Source organism: Mytilus edulis, chromosome 12 (genome assembly GCF_963676685.1).
Source record: "Mytilus edulis chromosome 12, xbMytEdul2.2, whole genome shotgun sequence".
Taxonomy (NCBI): domain Eukaryota; kingdom Metazoa; phylum Mollusca; class Bivalvia; order Mytilida; family Mytilidae; genus Mytilus; species Mytilus edulis.
Window position 1 is genome coordinate 64,703,342 of NC_092355.1, and position 18,737 is coordinate 64,722,078.

General features: G+C 30.9%; 2 protein-coding genes across 2 annotated transcripts in view; both read right to left on the reverse strand.

Moving 5' to 3' along the window:
- Positions 1-18,737, reverse strand: part of LOC139497771 (uncharacterized) — a 293,518-nt gene that overhangs the window by 242,571 nt on the left and 32,210 nt on the right. The window lies entirely within an intron of this gene.
- LOC139498930 (uncharacterized) lies at positions 4,377-17,589 on the reverse strand. Its single transcript, XM_071287521.1, has 9 exons — positions 16,912-17,589; positions 16,003-16,184; positions 15,138-15,214; positions 14,108-14,182; positions 11,175-12,336; positions 10,377-10,660; positions 9,358-9,553; positions 7,929-8,266; positions 4,377-6,648 (listed from the first exon to the last, which is right to left on the reverse strand). Exons 1-9 carry the CDS (start codon positions 17,178-17,180, stop codon positions 5,875-5,877), a joined length of 3,357 nt encoding a protein of 1,118 aa, XP_071143622.1. The 5' UTR covers positions 17,181-17,589; the 3' UTR covers positions 4,377-5,874.

The window sequence follows — 18,737 nt, forward strand, 5'->3', positions numbered from 1 at the left end:
CAGTATTTTTGCGAGGCGGACTATACGATATGGGTTTTCGTAATATGAGGGCCGTACAGATGATATAAAATTGAGAATGAAAATGCCCATGATTGCTTTAAAATGCATCATTTGAACTTTAGTGGATAGTTGTCTCATTAGCAATCATCCAACATCTATTTGTATACTGATAGTAGAGATATTTATGTGTTTTGAATAATTCCACATTTTAAATACAGTGAATTATAAAAACTCCAACCGATTTACGAGGATGAAAGATGGAAGTTTGAACATCGATAAACTACTGTTGCCTCTAATTTGCGTCCTTTTCAACATTACCAGGTTTCTTTAGAACAAATATCCGACAGTGAACGTGTTGTTATGCAAATATTCAAACGCACGCAGGTTAATGCAGTTTCAAAAAATTTAGCAATGATTTTCGGTGTTTGCATCGCAATCTAAATATGACGTCATTTTCCTAACTATTCGACACGTGATTGGCTAGAACGTTTCGTCGACGTCAGATTTGAGCTTGTCACCAACAGCTGATCGGGCACCTTGTTATGGTAGAAGTCAGTGTCTTCAGTTCGACAACAACACGTTAATAAAGATGTGGGTTGCTTATATTTTGAGGTACGTTAGTTTTAAATTAGTTTAGCCTTCTGTCGATTATGAATGTAGTCTGAAGAGAAAGCTGCATGTTTACTTAAAACATGTGGTTATTTACACGTTTCGCTGTCAACATGATGTGGTCAATCTGATGAAATTTCCTTTGAATTAATTTTTAACGTTAACACTATTTTACTTGCTTATAAACAATCCAATCTTTATTGACTATTGACTATATAAATATAATTTCACGTCGACATTTTGCAGACTGACCAGGGATGCATTCATGCGGGTCAAATGTTTAAATTTGGGAAACCAACGTAAGGAGTAGAATTTGTTAAAATGTCCGATCAATTAACATGCCGGCTAAGGCCCGCCACCTTTCACCTATGCAGTTATCCCCCCTTAATTAGTCCCGTATGCAAACACCTTAACATTTAAGATATTTAAGGTATATTGGTACATGAATCTGAAAATCGATCGCATTTACACATGTTAAATCATTTCTCATTCCAATTTATAACATATTGTATAAGTAAAACAAAGAATTATTCAAAATATATGCATGCATGACTCTGTGCATCATACTTATGCCTCAGCCTGTATTTCATCAAATTATGTAAGCATTCACATGAGATGTTAAATGTGAGAAATAGTATTTATTATCATGGCCATAATTTATTAACAACTTTTCATTTATGGCTTTGAATCTGATGCTAAGTCATTATAGTATTATTTTAAATCAACCCATTTAGTGTACATTTGAATTTTTTGTCTTTAATAATTTGTGTTTATTTTATATATAGGCATAACATTAAATTAAATATGTATTTTTAATAAATTAAATATTGATTCACTATAATAATGTGTATCTGAAGTATTTGTGTAGATCTTTTAAAATTTTAACATACTTGTTATAAAACAATTTACATCAACACATCAATCTTAATTGTGTGTATTTTAATTTACAACCTGATGTGTATACAATTGAGTTTTAATTGAAACCTTTCAGTAATTATTGTAACTTCTTTTGCAGATTGATTTACAACTAGCACATATATAAGTTGGCAGTTAATGCATAAAGAGTGTAGTTTCTATAACATCAAATATGAGGTATACACAATTAAATGTAAGTATCAATTATATTATAATGAATGATTCCTGCTAGGGGCCTTCATTTCTATATTGTATATACCATTTTCTATATTAATCTTTATCTATTTTGCTCAGTATGCTCTATTCTTTGTATTTTAACACATCATCATTCTCTTTTATTATCAGTCTTTTCTTAATCTTTTAATTTCTCAGCCTTTTAATATTGCACTTTAGCTTAAGGGATTATTACATGATTGGTGTATCTATTCTGTAAACACTATCCAGACCCTCAGTTTAGATGAATATATTTTAAGTTATCTGTTGTATTTAATCACACCCACCCCGTATTGATTAAGTCATATTCATTATTGATAACAAATTGGCAAAGCAATGTGATGGGTAAATATCAGTAAAAGTAAGTTGTACTTATAAACTTTATTGTACTTTTACAGACAATTCATCAATTAATAATTAATAATAATTAAGGATTACACAAATGTGACAATTTTGACTGAAGTTTTCTATTTGTATCATAACATGAATACCAATAACATTTAAATGCCATTAATGGTTTACATATTTTTTTCAGTACATGCATGAAGATGACATGGAGGCAATGATGTCATACAAGTTAGTTTTAACTATGATAGCCTAACTGAAAAATGTAATCAGAGAAAAAGAGTGACCACTTCTTTCTTATGAAGATCAACACATACAAGGAAATTATCAGACAATATGTAGCCATGTATGGGGATATAATATAAATGAAAAGGAAGTGAAATCAATGTTTTTAAGATAAAAGCTTGATGACATATAACAAAAATATAACAGTGCTGAATATGAAAACCCCATGCCATGTCACATGTAACATTGGAATGCAGCAATTTTCAGTGTGACAATAAAAGGAAGGATTTCATTACTGTTAAGTACAGTTCTTCCTAAGGACCATGCAGAAGGTGGTAAATGGGTTGTTTCAAAATCACTCCAAACAATTGTCATATTGTAGTATATGATAAAAAACTTTTTTCTGCAAAGTGGTTTTTGTTTTGTCCCATGTGTTGCCATAGCAACAAGACTCAATGTTAACACACTTTTGAGGTTCAATATACCACTAAAGTGATGTAATAATTAGAGACAGTAAGTAATATGCCCTGGTGGATATATAAAAAAGGGTACAATAAAACACAGTGTATTTTTTATAAGAAGTGTATCAATGATTTATTTAAATAAAATTATTTAATGATAATGAGAAAAGATAAAACAATTTGCATAGCAACGAAATCAGCACCATAGCAACAAGCTCAAAAATGAAAAAAATGTGATTTTTTTAAAAGACTGAATTTTTTTTTTGCAACCGTGGAAATGAAATAGGTGTACTTTTTTTAAAGGTCCAGAATAAGATTAGAATTATTACAAAATAAAAAGTAATGATAATCATGTCTTATGGCTCCTCATTCCGTTTCACTTTTGGCTCAAATTTGGTATTTTTTTCCTTATTTTTTCAGTTTTTATCCAGTTAAAATATATATAATCCACAGATAACCTGGAGTAAAAGCAAAATATTGAAAAAAACAATTTTTCTCCCCAATATTTTAGAATTAAAAAAAAAAAAATCTTTGGAAAAAAGGGGGGTGGGGGTAAAAAAAAATTTTTTTTTTTTTTTTGGTGGTAGGGGTCAATTTGCAACAGCATTGTGTATTGCAGGAAAGCTCAACAGAGAAGAGAGTAAATTTCTCTCTTATTTTGGGGTGGTAGGGGGATGAGGACAATTTGAAACAGCACTAATCGATTATTTTACTTTGAGCGAAGGGGATAAAGTCACCTTGTTTCCTAGCCATGGAGTTGATAACATCATTTATCTGGATTTTCATTTTATGAAAATTTACCATTAAACATAAATTGAAATGAACTGATTTTTTTATTTGGCATTAGAATATAGAGATAAATAACTACATTGTATCTGAATATTTGCCTATGAAAACTTGGTTTTGATTTTGACTATTGAGATTATCTTGTACATGTAGTATTTTAAAACATGATAAATAAGTGACATGAAACAGCTAGTGTTGTGTATTTTGGCTTGTGCTTTATATGAAGATATACTTTGAATATACTGGTTGACAATAATAGGTCGTCATATTATAATTGGTGTTTATCATTGTCATTTGTTTAGTTTCTTCTATTACCCATTTGCACATTGGACTTGACCTTCTTTAAATAAGTTTTACTGTGCAAATAGATCTATAGATGTATTTGTTTATTCCACATATGCTAGAGATATAGGATTGAGATCTCACAACACATGTTTAACCCCACCACATTTTTGCACCCGTTGCAGGTCTGAGTAATATCTAGCCTTTGTTATTATTGTGTGTTTTATAATGATATTGGTTCATTAGTCATATTCATATGTTTCAGAGTTAAGTGTAATTTGCTGAACTAGTATATATTGTTGTTTTGGGTGCTTGCTGAACACAGTTTTCAAGAGCAGGGTTTTCTCACCTGCTTTGGAAGACACATTAATGGTATAAGGCTGTTTTCTGCTCTCTGGTCGGGGTGTGTCTAAAAAAAATTCCATATTTCTACTTAAGATAGACATGGAAAATTATTAGAACTTTATAAGAACCTAAACTACGGCGTCTCAAAAATATTACTCTTATACTTCTAGAAATCAACAACACAAAACTTTAGTCAAGTTTGATCTTTTATAATATGAAATTCTATTAACATATACATATGCATGTACAATGTTTCACTAAATCAGGTTTTATAAATGACACCAAGAAATGACTCCAGATATATTCAATATAAATATCAAGTTTACATTTAAAGAATCAAAGCACTATACGTTTGTAAATGTATTTGGGCATGTGCACAAATTTAAAATAAAAGTGGTAGCTAGAATATAATTATTGACCCAAAAAATGTTAACTTAATTTATACTAGCATTTCATACAGTACCTGAAATTTCATTTTATTTTGTAGTTGTACCCCAGAAGGATGTTTTTTTTTCACAACAAATGAAATAAATTTTAAGGCAAATTCGCACCCACACCCCAATTATCAAAACTTTCTATTTCTGACAGTAATTAATTTGATATCTCGTTTTTGCAATAACACCATAGCACAAAAATAGTTCCTTTAATAATGATGATTTATTATAAACAAAACTTACTTACAGGCTCGTAGCAACACATACGCCAAAACCCAGTTAAGTACACATCAGAAATTTGACAAAAATAAAAGTATGGTAAATCAAGTAAGAATAAAGCTACTTATACATGTTAAAGTAATAAAGTAATGATTTACAGAATCAGCATGATGATTACGTTGCTGATGCAAGCAATTAAGATGTTCGAGTCCTCAATTCGTCAGACCACAATTTTAAAAAACATATATATGCAAAGCCTCTTTACAACGTTTCTGAAGATTTCAAAATAGTTGATGAAATAAAATATGACATTTAAAAAAAATCAATGCTCGACGATTCATACGCTTTGAGATTTAAAGTGATTGTTTCCCTTGATTGGTAAAAATTTAAAAATAAGACTCGTTCTGAAAGTTAGTATCAAGCAAAACCCACTACTCATTAGAAATTATTTTTCTCTAAATAACTTTTTTTTTCAAATTCAATCATTTTCAAAACTTTGACTGGTTACTATGGAAACAAAGATTTCTGTGAGGTACTTTTGAGCCCAAGAAAATTGTTACAATGCAGGATTTAGCACCATTTACTCCAAACTCCTGGCTAAATGACTTCTTCCCCTGTGTTGAGTACACACCATCTTGGTATAGCTACGCCCCTGACTTATTTAAAAAAAAATGCATTGCCCCAAACAAATATGCAACACTGCTGCAGCATCCCCTATATTCTAATGGATTTTTCTTTTACAAAAAGTGTTTAAAAAGAACCCTGATTTTATCAAAAATTAATTAACAAATTTCATTGAAATGTTATACATTTATCTGTATGCACATCAACCTTATGTAAATAATTGTGTGACATTTCACAAACATCCTACTCATACTATCAGTGATAGATATTGGTGATTAGACAGATAGATGAAAAATAAAGTGGAGATTAAGATGCAGAACCATAAGCATCATAAGAGAAATACATGAATAAATCACATTTTCAAAAATATTGTCTATAAATAATACTTCATAATACATTTGTTTAAAATTTTACATTCAATCAGACATAGTAATGTTTCTTATCTCCTGATTTTCAATTTCAGCTAAAACAGCTTCTAAATCCTCATCATCTACAACGTCTACAACAACTTTAGCTGCTCTTGTTTCTGTTCTTTTTCCTGCTACAGTTAGTCTTGAGAAAAATGATGTTATTTGAGATGAATCAAGGTATTCATTCACCTGAAATCTTTTTCTACCATCTGGCAACCTAGCCTGCCGAATTTTCACAGCAGCATCACTTGCTGTTACTTTTTCACCTGTTTTGTCTCCATTTTCATACATTTCTGAAAGAAAACTCTTTAAGTCAGAGGAAAATCTAACAGCTTTCTTGTCCTTCTTTAAGGCCCATCCCTTTGACAAAATAGTTAGCGGACTGGACTGAATTCTAGAAGATGCTCCCTCAGAGGTTGTTCTCACATCTGTGGATACATCATTACATAATTGTATCCAACGAATCTTAATTTCATCGTATGTGGATTTCCTTTCTAACTTAAATTCATGCCTACCAAGTAACAAATGAATTTCTAGTGAATGGTGCTTCATATACATTTTAGTGCATCCTGTTATTGGGCACTTAAACATGTACGAAGATTCATTTGTTACCTCTGGATTTCCTTCACATAGAGAATCACTTGAAGCTAGATCTGCAGGTTGATTGTCATTTTGGATAGTGTTGCTGCTAGTTTTGATGTTTCCACTTTTCTCGGAACCAGAAAAATCCTCCTCAATGATGATTCCTGTACTCTTTTGCTCACAGGAATATGTCTGCAACTAAAACAAATATAAATGTAATTTAATATGTAAATGAAGTTAAAATACATAAAGATTGTGTCATGGGAAACAGATTCCTTTCAGTCCAGTCAAACTAAGTTTGAACCTCAAACTAATAGCAACAGAAAATGTTTTAGTTCTAATCTACTAATATAGCATTAAGTCCCAAATAAACACAAAACAAGAATGTGTCCATGGTACTCAGATGCCCCACTTGCACTATCATTTTATATGTTCAGTGGACCATGAAATTTGGGTCAATACCTTAATTTTGCATTAAAATTAGAAGGATCATATCATAGGGAACAAGTGTACTAAGTTTCAAGTTGATTGAACTTCAACTTCACCAAAAACTACCGTGACCCAAAACTTTAACCTAAAGCCGCACAAATAGACGAACAGACTAACGAACAAACGGACAGACGGATGCACTAACCAGAAAACATAATGCCCTCTACTATCATTGGTTGGGCATAAAAAAGTCCCATAAAACCTAACTTGAGGAAAACTCAAATTTGAATTTTAATTTCTTATTAACATTGAAAAGGGTGATAGCTCTGCACAAATGAGTCTTTTGTTGTAAGTTTTTGGTTGATTTTCTAAATAATGCTGAAGATTACAACTTAAAAATCTTCTGTTGCATATACTTCAAGGGTCAAATTTAAGCTAAATTGACTGGACTCTTTGTTTGTAAATATACAGCGACAGCAAAAGTGACATCCAATCTTGAATTTAATCTGTGTTTGGTATTCTTAAAATATAAGTAAAATTATATAAGATTCATAACATATGGTAATGATGGTTGAGGCAAATTAAAGTTGAATCAGTTGATTTTTGGATATTCTTGTATGTACAGAATGGTAAGGGTAAAACCTAAATATGAAGTATGAATATGTTGATACTTCACATAAAATTTGTACTTTTACATGTACATGGTAACTATCATCAACAATTAATATTATAAATAAACTGTTGAGGTCATGATCGTTAAGACTTTTACATATTTTATATATATATATATATATATATATATCAATACTATGCGGTATGGGCTTTGCTCCTTGTTGAAGGCTGTACAGTAATCTATAGTTGTTAATTTCTGTGTCATTTGGTCTCTTGTGGAGAGTTGTCTCATTGGCAATTATACCACGTCTTCTTTTTTATATGGCCATGATCTAGTTTGGTTTCACTTATCTTAGACAACTGATAAATGATGATATAAACAGGTATATGAATATATGTGTCTACTTATTTTGGACATATACAAATATTAACATTACCTCTTCTTTTGATATTTTTTTTCCTGGTCCAATGTCATAGGCTTTCCAGACAGTTATGCTTCCATCTTCATGCAGCTTCAAGTTACTAATTTGGCTGACACCCTTCCATTTATGGCTCTTTATCTCATGGTTTGACGTGTCTATTTTTGCAACAGCTAACTGACATCCTGTGACAGCCTTCCCACTGCAAATTGCAGCTCTCATGTCGTTTGCAGTTTGAATGTTGCCACCACTAGCTACATACGTCCTCATCTTGCACCTCATGTGAGCTATCTTACTATCACAATATGACTTTCCTGACTGTCTTTCACTATAATTGTAACTACTGATCCTAACACCTGAAAAATAAAAGGGTTTATTTATTTTATGTCTCATATTCTTGCAGTTAAATATGAGCTTAGCATGGAATGGCATTTAGTTATTTATCTGGTGTATATAAATAATTATGTGCCATGAACATCTAAATAATATCATTTCACTCAAAAAATATAAATATACAAAAAATGCAATATCATTTACAATCTCCTTTTTACTTATTTTCTTTTGAAAGTATTTACAAAAAAAGAATGTTTGCATTATTTTCTCATTTTCCCCCAAATATACTGAATAAAAATTACTTAGTTTTTGAGGTTAGGGAGCTACCATTTGATTTTCATTGGGGGGGCTAGTATGAAAAATTGTGTCCTGCCTTTTTTTTTAGTTGTAATCTCTGTCCTGCCTTTTTATTTTTCAGGCTATTCGGTCCTGCCTTTTTTTTTCTTAGCTTATCCTGACTTTTTTACAACAATTGTCATCCTGCCTTTTTTTTTGCCAAGTGACTCATCCTGCCTTTTTTTTTACTCAAAATCCTGTCCTGCCTTTTTTTTCAAATTTCATCCTAGCCCTCCCATAAAAATCAAATGGTAGCTCCCTTATATAAGTTTCAGCTCAACAAAGTTCAACCTTAAAATCAATGAACCATGAAATAAAGATCATGTGACAGTCCTATTTTAACACTAGTTATTTAGTACAAAATGAACATTATAAAATCTTCAACGCAACTACATGCACATTTATAAAGTTGAAGCCAAGTGGTTAGAGATCTTATAGCTGAAGTCGTCTTTTCAGAAACTGAAATGAAAATAACGTTACGTCATTGGTTGAATTTCAATTGTTTAGAACGTTTTTAACCAATCACAACATTGTGGTGTACGTTTTTCATATATTACCCATAATGCATTAGATTCTGAAACGGCTAGGTGACCAGGCTAATTGACTTAGATACATGTAGAACAGGAAAAACCCCTTTTACCCATATCATTAAACTTTAACTTACAAAATTAATTTCATTCAGTGCCTAATTTCCAGATAAATCTGTTGGAATCTGGAACAGCCGTAAGATGTAATTCATATATACAAATTTTGTTCAATAACACCTAAATACACTTACCTGTTCGTTCACTTATTCCATTCAATGACAACCAGAAGTGACCACAATGGTAACAACCAGCATTATCTGATCTAACAGACACTTCCTTTAATGACGGTATGACTGATTTCATATGAGAAATTAGGTGTTCCATTATTGATGCAACTGTGAACCAATCCTGCTTCACAGAGTGAAAGCAATGGACAAACGTGTTATGCTGAAAAATATTGAACATAATTATAATTATCCTGATTTAGAGTAATTTCTCGCAATTTGATTGGCTGATATTGTCCTAATAAATTTCAGTACAATTTTTTATTACGTCAATAGGAATTATCTCCCTTATTTATTACGTCAATTGGGATTATCTCCCTTCTACCATTGACCTAATAATTTTTTTTTAAATGTGTTGCTTCTTAGTCCTAATATTTTAATTTTTCACAGTTTTAGATTAAATGTTTAAAATATATTTGGTTGATGTTGTCATTATATTGAATTTAAATATAATAACATGTAATATAACAAAATCAGGATAAATTCGTTACACAGTGTTCAATTGTCCTAATACGGAATTTATTGGGCCAAAAAAATTCATATCGGGTTTGGCTTTGCCTCATATGAATTTTATTGACCCGATAAATTCTTGTATTAGGACAATTACACACTGTGTAACTAATATTATTATTGATTATAAAATATTTGAATGTGACTGGTTGTAAATTAAATTATGATTTTATTGTTTTATTCCCAGAACTACTGAAGATTGTATGGTAATAAAATTATCTTGCTGTCCACTAGTTTAATAGGATTGTTCCCTGATATATACATTCAAATTGAAATGTTTGTAGAATGCCTATGATCACTTCCTACAAGCTAACTTTTGTTTGTTCACTTTATTCGTTTAATGATCGTAATTACTGTTTTTTAAAATATGTGGGTTATTTAGTGTGCACCACATTTTAATGTTATTTCTTCATAGACAAACAATATTACAGTAATTCCTAAAAAAAGATCACATTAGGTACATGTATAAATAATACCTTCAAGTTTTGATCACAATCTTTGAAAATTGCCACAGCAACATGCCATGAAAGTCCTTTCTGCCCAAAGAAGTCTGTCATCTTTTCTCTATGAAGTGCTGGTAGAAATTTCATAGCCCAGTCTATTACAATTACAGCAGAGTTTTCATTTAGATCATCAAATATTTTGGTTCTAGCTTCATCTTGATTTACAGTTTTTAATAGATGGGCTTTCCAAAGTTCTATTTTGTAGCTACATGCCTCCAAATCTCTTAAATGTTCTTCTTTTTCTTCATTTGTTAGCTCTGTTGATCAATAAGAGATAAATAAAATTAATTTAACATATGATATGTGCTTCACACACACGTCATATATGTCCAACATATTTATATTCATTTTGCTTTTATGCTTTTATAACTTATAATAATATATAATATTTCAGCTTATCTCATTGTTATCTTAAAAAAAAACATATATACATCATACATGTATGTCATTGAATGTATATAAATACTAATTTGTATTGCATGGTCGTATATTTTTTGGTACATAAACATGATAAATTAAATCAGACTGACATTTGTTTTCTCAATTGAAATGTTTTTACAAATTTATGAGAATAAATTAGTTAAATTTACCAGTATCTACGGTATCAAAAAGTCTCTTGTTTAGGTTTCTATTTTAATTTTTGTGTTATTGAAAAAAAATCCTGTTTAATTTAAAAAAGAAATCAGACTGTGATTTTAAATTATTTCAATTATAACCTGGTCATGTGTAAGTCATGTGTACTTGAAAACTCTTTTTTAACTTTTCACTTACCTGAAGTATTATTCACTCTGTCGATCAACATTTGCAAGACATCAGGTAGCAGGTTACATCTGTCACACACTAGATCATGAAGGTGGTCACACTCTACAGCATACTCTTTCTCCTTTGTATCACTTAATGCCCAGTTAATGCAGTGATCAGCACATCTATCATTCTTTTGTACATGGAGCTTATAGTCTGTTTTCAGGTAGATTTTACTTTTTTTTAGCTTTGACAATATTTCATCTGAATCATCTCTGTCTAATACCTCCATGTTTACCAATTCTTTTGTTACATTAATCAAAAGGTCAAATGCTGTGTTTCCATCTGCAGCAATATTATCAAGTCCACGTAAGTTTGTCTTTTTGGCAGCTGAACATGAAGATAAAATTTTGAAAAGTGTTGAAGAAGACAGTGGAGAGAAGTCTTGCTCCTTGCAAATGGTTATATACATATTGACTAACTCAGAGTTACATGAGGTTCTTATGACTTGTGGAATAGATACAGTCTCTTGTTCTAGTTTCACTGTTCTCATTCCAAATGATGACACCTGTATAAACTGATGATCAAAAAAAAAATCCAAAGCATGTTCCAGTTTAACAGGATCCATTCTCAATCTGTGCAGTTTTTCTTTTGGATCTACACTGAAACTGCCCGGCCCATTACTATAAAACTGAAAATGCCTTCTGGCTTGATCTATACGCCATACTGTAAGTCCAGGTATCAAATTCTGCAGTTGTGTTTTTGAGTATTTATTTGCAATCATTGAGAGCAGCTGTAACTTTTCATTATTTTTATCGGAACTGTTATAAAGCTTTACAATCATTTGAGTCAGCTGACTATCTGTATCTTCATTGTTACTGACTTGTGAAGTTATATGCTTGAAAAGCTTACTGCTTTGGCCTGGTGCTATACATTCAATCAATGCATCAATACCTTGAACTGCTTTTCTTTTATACAGCCTTACTGTCCTGCTGCTTGCATCCTCTATTGGAGTTTTAAGCTGGCTTTTCAAAGGGCTGATTGATCCTTTTCCAAGTATTTGTAAAGCCTCATTTAAACTTTCAATTGATGGCTTGCTTAAGGCATCACTCCAGTTTGACACTTGAGAATCAAAATCTTCTATTGTTGATTGAGATTGATCCATATCAAATAACTCAGAATGATGATCACCCTGAAATGTAGAAAAAACAAGTGAAACTGCGAGCTACTGCTCACTGATGATACCCCCACCGCAAGTGGATAATATTAATAGTGTAAAAATATGCAAGTGTTCCGTAAACAGGAAGTTGTCGAGTGATGAATCTGAAAACGCATCACACTGTATAGCTGACTGATATAAATCCTGAAACCAAATTTCAGAAATCCTTGTATTGTAGTTCCTGAGAAAAATGTGACGAAAATTTTCAACTTGGCTATCATGTGTAAAATCATACAAGTGTTCGGTAAACAGGAAGTTGTCAAGTGATCAATCTTAAAACGCATCACACAGTATAGCTGATTTAGATAAACTCTGAAACCAAATCTCAGAAATCCTTGTATTGTAGTTCCTGAGAAAAATGCGACGAAAAATATTCATGGGACGGACTGACTGACGGAGAGACGGACGGACTGACGGACGGACTGACAGACAGAGGTAAAACAGTATACCCCCCCCTTTTTTAAAGCAGGGGTATAAAAACATGTGAACTTATGATCTACTGGAAGTTGTTGAGTGACAGTAATAGATGACTTATAATAAAAATTAAGCTTAAAACTGAATCCAGAAATCCTTGTGTTGTTGTTCATGATGAAATTTTTTAACTTTGCTATATACCTATCATGTGCAAGAAATTATACGAGTTTTTATCATGTGCAAGAAATTATACAAGTTTTTCTTACTTTGACCCCTTTTGGGCCCCTTGTTCTTAAACTCTTTGAACTTTAAACCCAAAACCTTTAAACCTTCCTTGTGTGGTTTCAAACCTTGATTTCAATTTCATAGAGATCCATTAACTTAAACTAAAGTTATTGTCAGGAAATTTAGTTTCTTCCAATGATGCTGATGTTGATGACGACAACGTGATACCAATATACGGCCTTAAAATTATTGACGGTGGTATAAAAGCTTTCGATAATAAAGATAGTATTTCTTTATTATCTAATCTTATATGATCTGATTTAATTTCATATATTATAATTTATGGACTCTGAAATATAGCTCATTTTTTCTTAATTTAAACCAAAATTAAATGGTGCTTCTACAGACATAATAATAATGGTTATTTGGCCAAATTGTGATATTTGACAGCAGTGTTGTGATTGACACAGAACTGTACTAGATCAAGAAATTGACAGTAATACAGCCTCTTTATGGTTTACTTTTACAAATTTGACTTGGATAGAGAATTATCTCATTGGCACTCATACCACATCTTCTTTAATATATATCTGGTTGATTTTATTTAGATTGTAGGTTGCAAATTATTTTTTTCACCTCTGATACATGTACATGTAACAATTAAAAGTAATTTTTTCCTCTCATTTTTATATTTGCATAATGATTACTTTTTTAAGAGCCTTTACTTTAGAACCTTTATGGCTAAGAAATTGTACAGCTTAAATAATTTGTGACAAATGATGATAAAGAGCACAATGAAATGGGAACCAAGAAGTTTATATTTTGACCATATTTGGTTATATGTCTAAGACTATTTTGACCTTGCAAAGACCAGGAACAGACGTATTGAATATGTCAAAGGCCAAGAGTGTATTTGTTTATTTGTTTCTTTGTATTTTTTTTTAAATTCCTTTTTATTTTGATTTTTCAGGAATTGATTATATAAGTTGTTTTAATTTTTTTATCCTTTTGTCCATACTTTCAGGAGCTTGCTATTGTGTTATATAAATTAATCCTTCTTAATGGCATATATGTCATTTCTGACAGCTATTGTTCTTATGTTTACCTTCTGTGTCCTTGGTCTTAGTGAATATGAAGCTTCCTGGTCTAAACTTTCTACATCTTCTTTATCAATACAGTCCTGTAAAATAAAATTTCAAATATTATTATGTGTATACATATTGTTTAAAGTCAAAGAGTAGAAATAAGTAAGCCACCACTTATGCCATAGTCTTATGTTGCCCCCCTCCTTTTTTATTTCATAGACTGCTTGCATTTGAAGAATTCTCAAATCAGAATCAGACTTTTCTAGAAAATTGCAATCATTCATGACTATCTCAGGCTGTAACAAGAGATTTATTTAAAGACCAGGTTTAAAAAAACCAGATTGTAATGCAAGCAGTACTTATTGGTCACATAGAGAGGAAATAAGTGTTACAAAAGGTGTTACACACTAAAATGTCTTGTTTACTTTACTAACCAAGCCAAGAAATGGACACACAAATATTTCCTAACTTCATGTACTACATTATATAGCCAAAAGACCAATAATGGCTATATTCTGACATTTTTTTTTGGTGTCTAACTAAAAATTTTCAAATATGTACCATTCCAAATTAACTTCAGTATGGGCTTTGCTCGTTGTTGAAGACCATACAGTTACCTGCAATTGTTAATTTCTGTGTCATTTTGGTACCTTGTGGAGAGTTGTCTCAGTGGCAATCATGCCACATATTCTTTTTTTAATTTTTTACTATTCCATGTATTCTAGTGGCTAATGGTGTAGACTGATCATGATATGGTAACAGGTTGTTTGTTAAAATGTTATTCTACCAACATCAAATAAACATAATCAATGATCAAGGTAAAGGAGGTAATGGTCAGATGATTTGTACCAGACAAAAATGCACATTTTGCAATTCCATACAAAAAATTTAATTCAACCAGTATTTTTAAATTACTATCAGACCATGAAATAAGGTTAAAGTCCTCTATGCCACAACAAACAGACAAAATGAATATATTTCATTTGTATTTTGATCATATTGCAATTTAAAAAAATTGTTCAATGGTAAGACAAATGTTTATAAACTTACTGGACTGACATTTTCTAGTTCTATCTGCTCCTCATTGTACTTTCCATTTAAGATTATAAAGCATGAACTACATAAGCCTGAAATATACATGAAGGCAAACAAATACATTAATGCATCTACATTTATATATGATATAGACAACTGTTGTACATGTATAACAAATTCTGCAGTTGTTTAAATTACAATTCATTTTTCCTTTGGAAACTTTTTGTAACAGTAATGCTAAACATCAGCATTATACATGTGTTGTATACAATACCAACTTCTAAGAGACCCAGAAATATACTATTTCAGCATATTGAAATTGTTAATGGAATAAAATGGGAAAACTTGAACATATATTTAACCAAATCAAATAAAATGGTTTTGTTGTGTGACCTTTAAACTGCTTATCTTTGAGTCATTTGAACTCTGGTTGATAGTTGTCTGAATGTTAGTTATACTACACCTCCTTATATTTATTTTGTAGTCAAACAGGAATGTTCTCCTGGGTTTGGGGGTTGCTTCCTAGACTCTTAGAATGTTAAAAATCCATTTCAAAATGTCATGCTTGTCAATTTAGTACAAACTAACATGATTAACTGTAAACATGTTCTTGTCCTTATATACATGTCATATTTGCTACTGGACATCAAACCTCATTAACCAATTCTTTATCATATTTATCAAAAAGACAGTAAAGTAAAGTTACATGTATGATAAGAAGAAATCATGTATTCCAATTCAGACAAAGTACAAAGACCATGCTTAGACTAAATCACTTTAAATGTACATGCATCACCCATTTTTGCAGTCAACCATTCATAACTGGTTTGATTTATAATCAGTTTAATTTATCCAGCAATATAACTTGAATATAATTTACCTGCTCCAACAGGAATAAAGATGCCTTCTCTGATGAATAAATATCTGCTCAATTTGGTTATCACCACTTTTGTCACTTTCTTACTTCCTTTATGGTCTGGATTGGCACAAGATCTTGCAGGTTTCCATAACAACCCTAAATTGTACCTATGTACAGGGCACACCTTCAAGTCTGGTTGAAAGCTACAATATCAGATATTTTTTTTTAAAGAAAAATCAAACTTGGCTTAAACATTGAAAAACAACAACTTTACATCATTTTTTTGTACATTATGTACTGCTGTAATGACTGTTGAGGACAATTTGCATGTTCACAAAAAAATAACAACACCTGTAGTATGATTATCAACCTCATTATGCATGTCTGCATATGCATGTGTAAAAATCATTTACCTTTGTTCATGTGTTCCTGGTCACTAGGCATGCAAATGTAAACATTCTTCCAATTTTTGTTTTAGACTCAAAAATATAAATCTCATTCTGTCTATCAAGAATAGTTATTATCCCTACATCCAGGGCCATGTTTTACATACAAGTAGATGAAAACAAAATTGTTTGGCATATTTTAAATTTGTTAAAAATGGATGCTACTGTAGTTATAAATATATATCATGATGCATACATGTTTCCTATCTTTTCTGAGTATTCATGCTTATCAATATATCAGCTGCTAATTATTTATGTTCTAAATTTGAACCATTCTAAGCCAACATTTGTTTACTATTCATTCATGTAACACAGCCTGTAACAGGTATCACTATAAGCATAAACAAAAGTATACTATCTATAAAAAAGGGGGGTGGGAATATTTTTTGAGAAGTTTAAAAAATCTTAAGAGCTTTAACTGAAAGGAAATAGTAATAAACATCAATTATAACGTTTTTTAAAGTGAGAATAATTATTTTCCTACCTGAAAAGTCCACATCTGTATGATATGAGGTGTCCTTCACTTGATACATCTGCCTCCCATTTCGATTGGTGGCCACTTGGCAACTTGCACGACTTTAAATGGTTTGAAATGTTTTTGGTACATTCAGAAAGTTTCACATATTCTTTTTCTCTGGAAAATGTAGCAGAAAACCCACACTTCCCCCCAGTGAACTTCTGCAATGGACAATGTGTCGTCTGTTTATCAACATTGGCAGCCATTGAAACATCGCCCTCTATGTAAACATTCATCTAAGGGAGGTAATTGGGATAATTCCACTGATGATCAATTCAATATTCTGAGGTCTTATATTTCATATTTCACGATCATTATCATTACTTTTTTTTCTTTAAACTTAAAAACGTATTGTTTTTCTTATATATACAGATTATAACTTTCTTATTAACAGTTGCAAAAAAAAATTGGAAATGAACAAAGTGGGTCACATTACTATGCATGTATAGTACTCTGAAATGGACAGTAATGGGAAATTTACACCAAAAAATTTCACAAACCTCATGTTTACGAAAAAAAAAATTTTTTTGTATTTCTAAAAATAATAAAGGAAGTCAATTCCCAAAAATAAAGAACTTTGGAAATTTTTACTTTACCACCCTTTGTTATACGACTGCATGGTCCTTAGGAAGAACTATACTTAAAACTGACTCTGGAACATTGAAGACAAAGAAATCAAGGTTTTACATCAGAGGAAATGACTGTGCACTTCTTTTTTTGAAGGATTAACACACAAAAGGAAATGTTCATATCATTATGCATCATGTGCAGTAGTTGTCAGAGATAATTTTGGATATATACATAAAACTGTGAACTAAGTGATAATTATAATTCAAACATCATATGTAGTACCTGCATGTACTTACTGGTACATGTATATATTGTAATTCACAACATTTTACATGAATATATAGGAATATATTCTTTGCATGATACATGAGTGAAATAAAAAAACAACACAAGTATAGGAATAAGGAATTATATAGTACAGCATTATCATATGAACACCAGCAGGATGATATATGTCTACATTTATTATGGATCATGGAAACATATATTAAGGAAGTATTGTATGCATTGTTATATAAGGATTATCAGTTTTAATTCAATGTGTCATAATACAATGCTTTTTGTTTTAATTTTGAGAAAACTATTTGAAATGATTGAAAAATTATAAGTTTCTTTGACATTGAAACCTTTGAAATATCTAGTCATATTTGTATGTAATAGGCAGATAATATTCATACTAAACTCAAGGCTTTCACATGCATACAACTTTTTTGAATAAACAAATAGTTTTATCTCAAGGAAATTTCTTTTTTAATGTTTTTTTTTCTATAATAATTTACTATTGTGTACTGGAAAAACTGCAATGAATGAATCATGCATGTTCAAAAAATGAACATAACTCCAGAAATTATTGCTTATAGCTAATATAGTTTTAAAAAAGACCCATTCACACATGTGATGTGACAGTAACTGATCCTTATAATTCAGTGAATTAATTAAAAATGTTTTTAAATAAAAAAAAAAACATTGAAAAAACTTTAAAAGGGCTGAGCAGATACATATTTCTCATAAAATATGAGTTTGATAAAAGGGGCTTCATACTACTATGCACTAGTGTTTTCCCTTTCAGGAGAATCATTTTGTTTTAGAAATACTATTTTGCCGTTCGTCATCACGTTATTTCACTATGCTAAACCTTGGTAATCTAAAAGTCGTAAAGACCCCATGATATTCAAATTTAATTATTTTACAATCGGCACATATGACACACATATATATTTGTA

Bases quoted from the DNA above. Each gene is read 5' to 3' on its own strand.
- LOC139498930 (XM_071287521.1), bottom strand. From the start codon at position 17,180: ATGAATGTTTACATAGAGGGCGATGTTTCAATGGCTGCCAATGTTGAT. The intron at 10,661-11,174 runs GTAAGTGAAAAG...ATTGATCAACAG, and splicing joins CAGAGTGAATAATACTTCAG to AGCTAACAAATGAAGAAAAA. The intron at 6,649-7,928 runs GTAATGTTAATA...TATTTGTTTTAG, and splicing joins AAAAAATATCAAAAGAAGAG to TTGCAGACATATTCCTGTGA.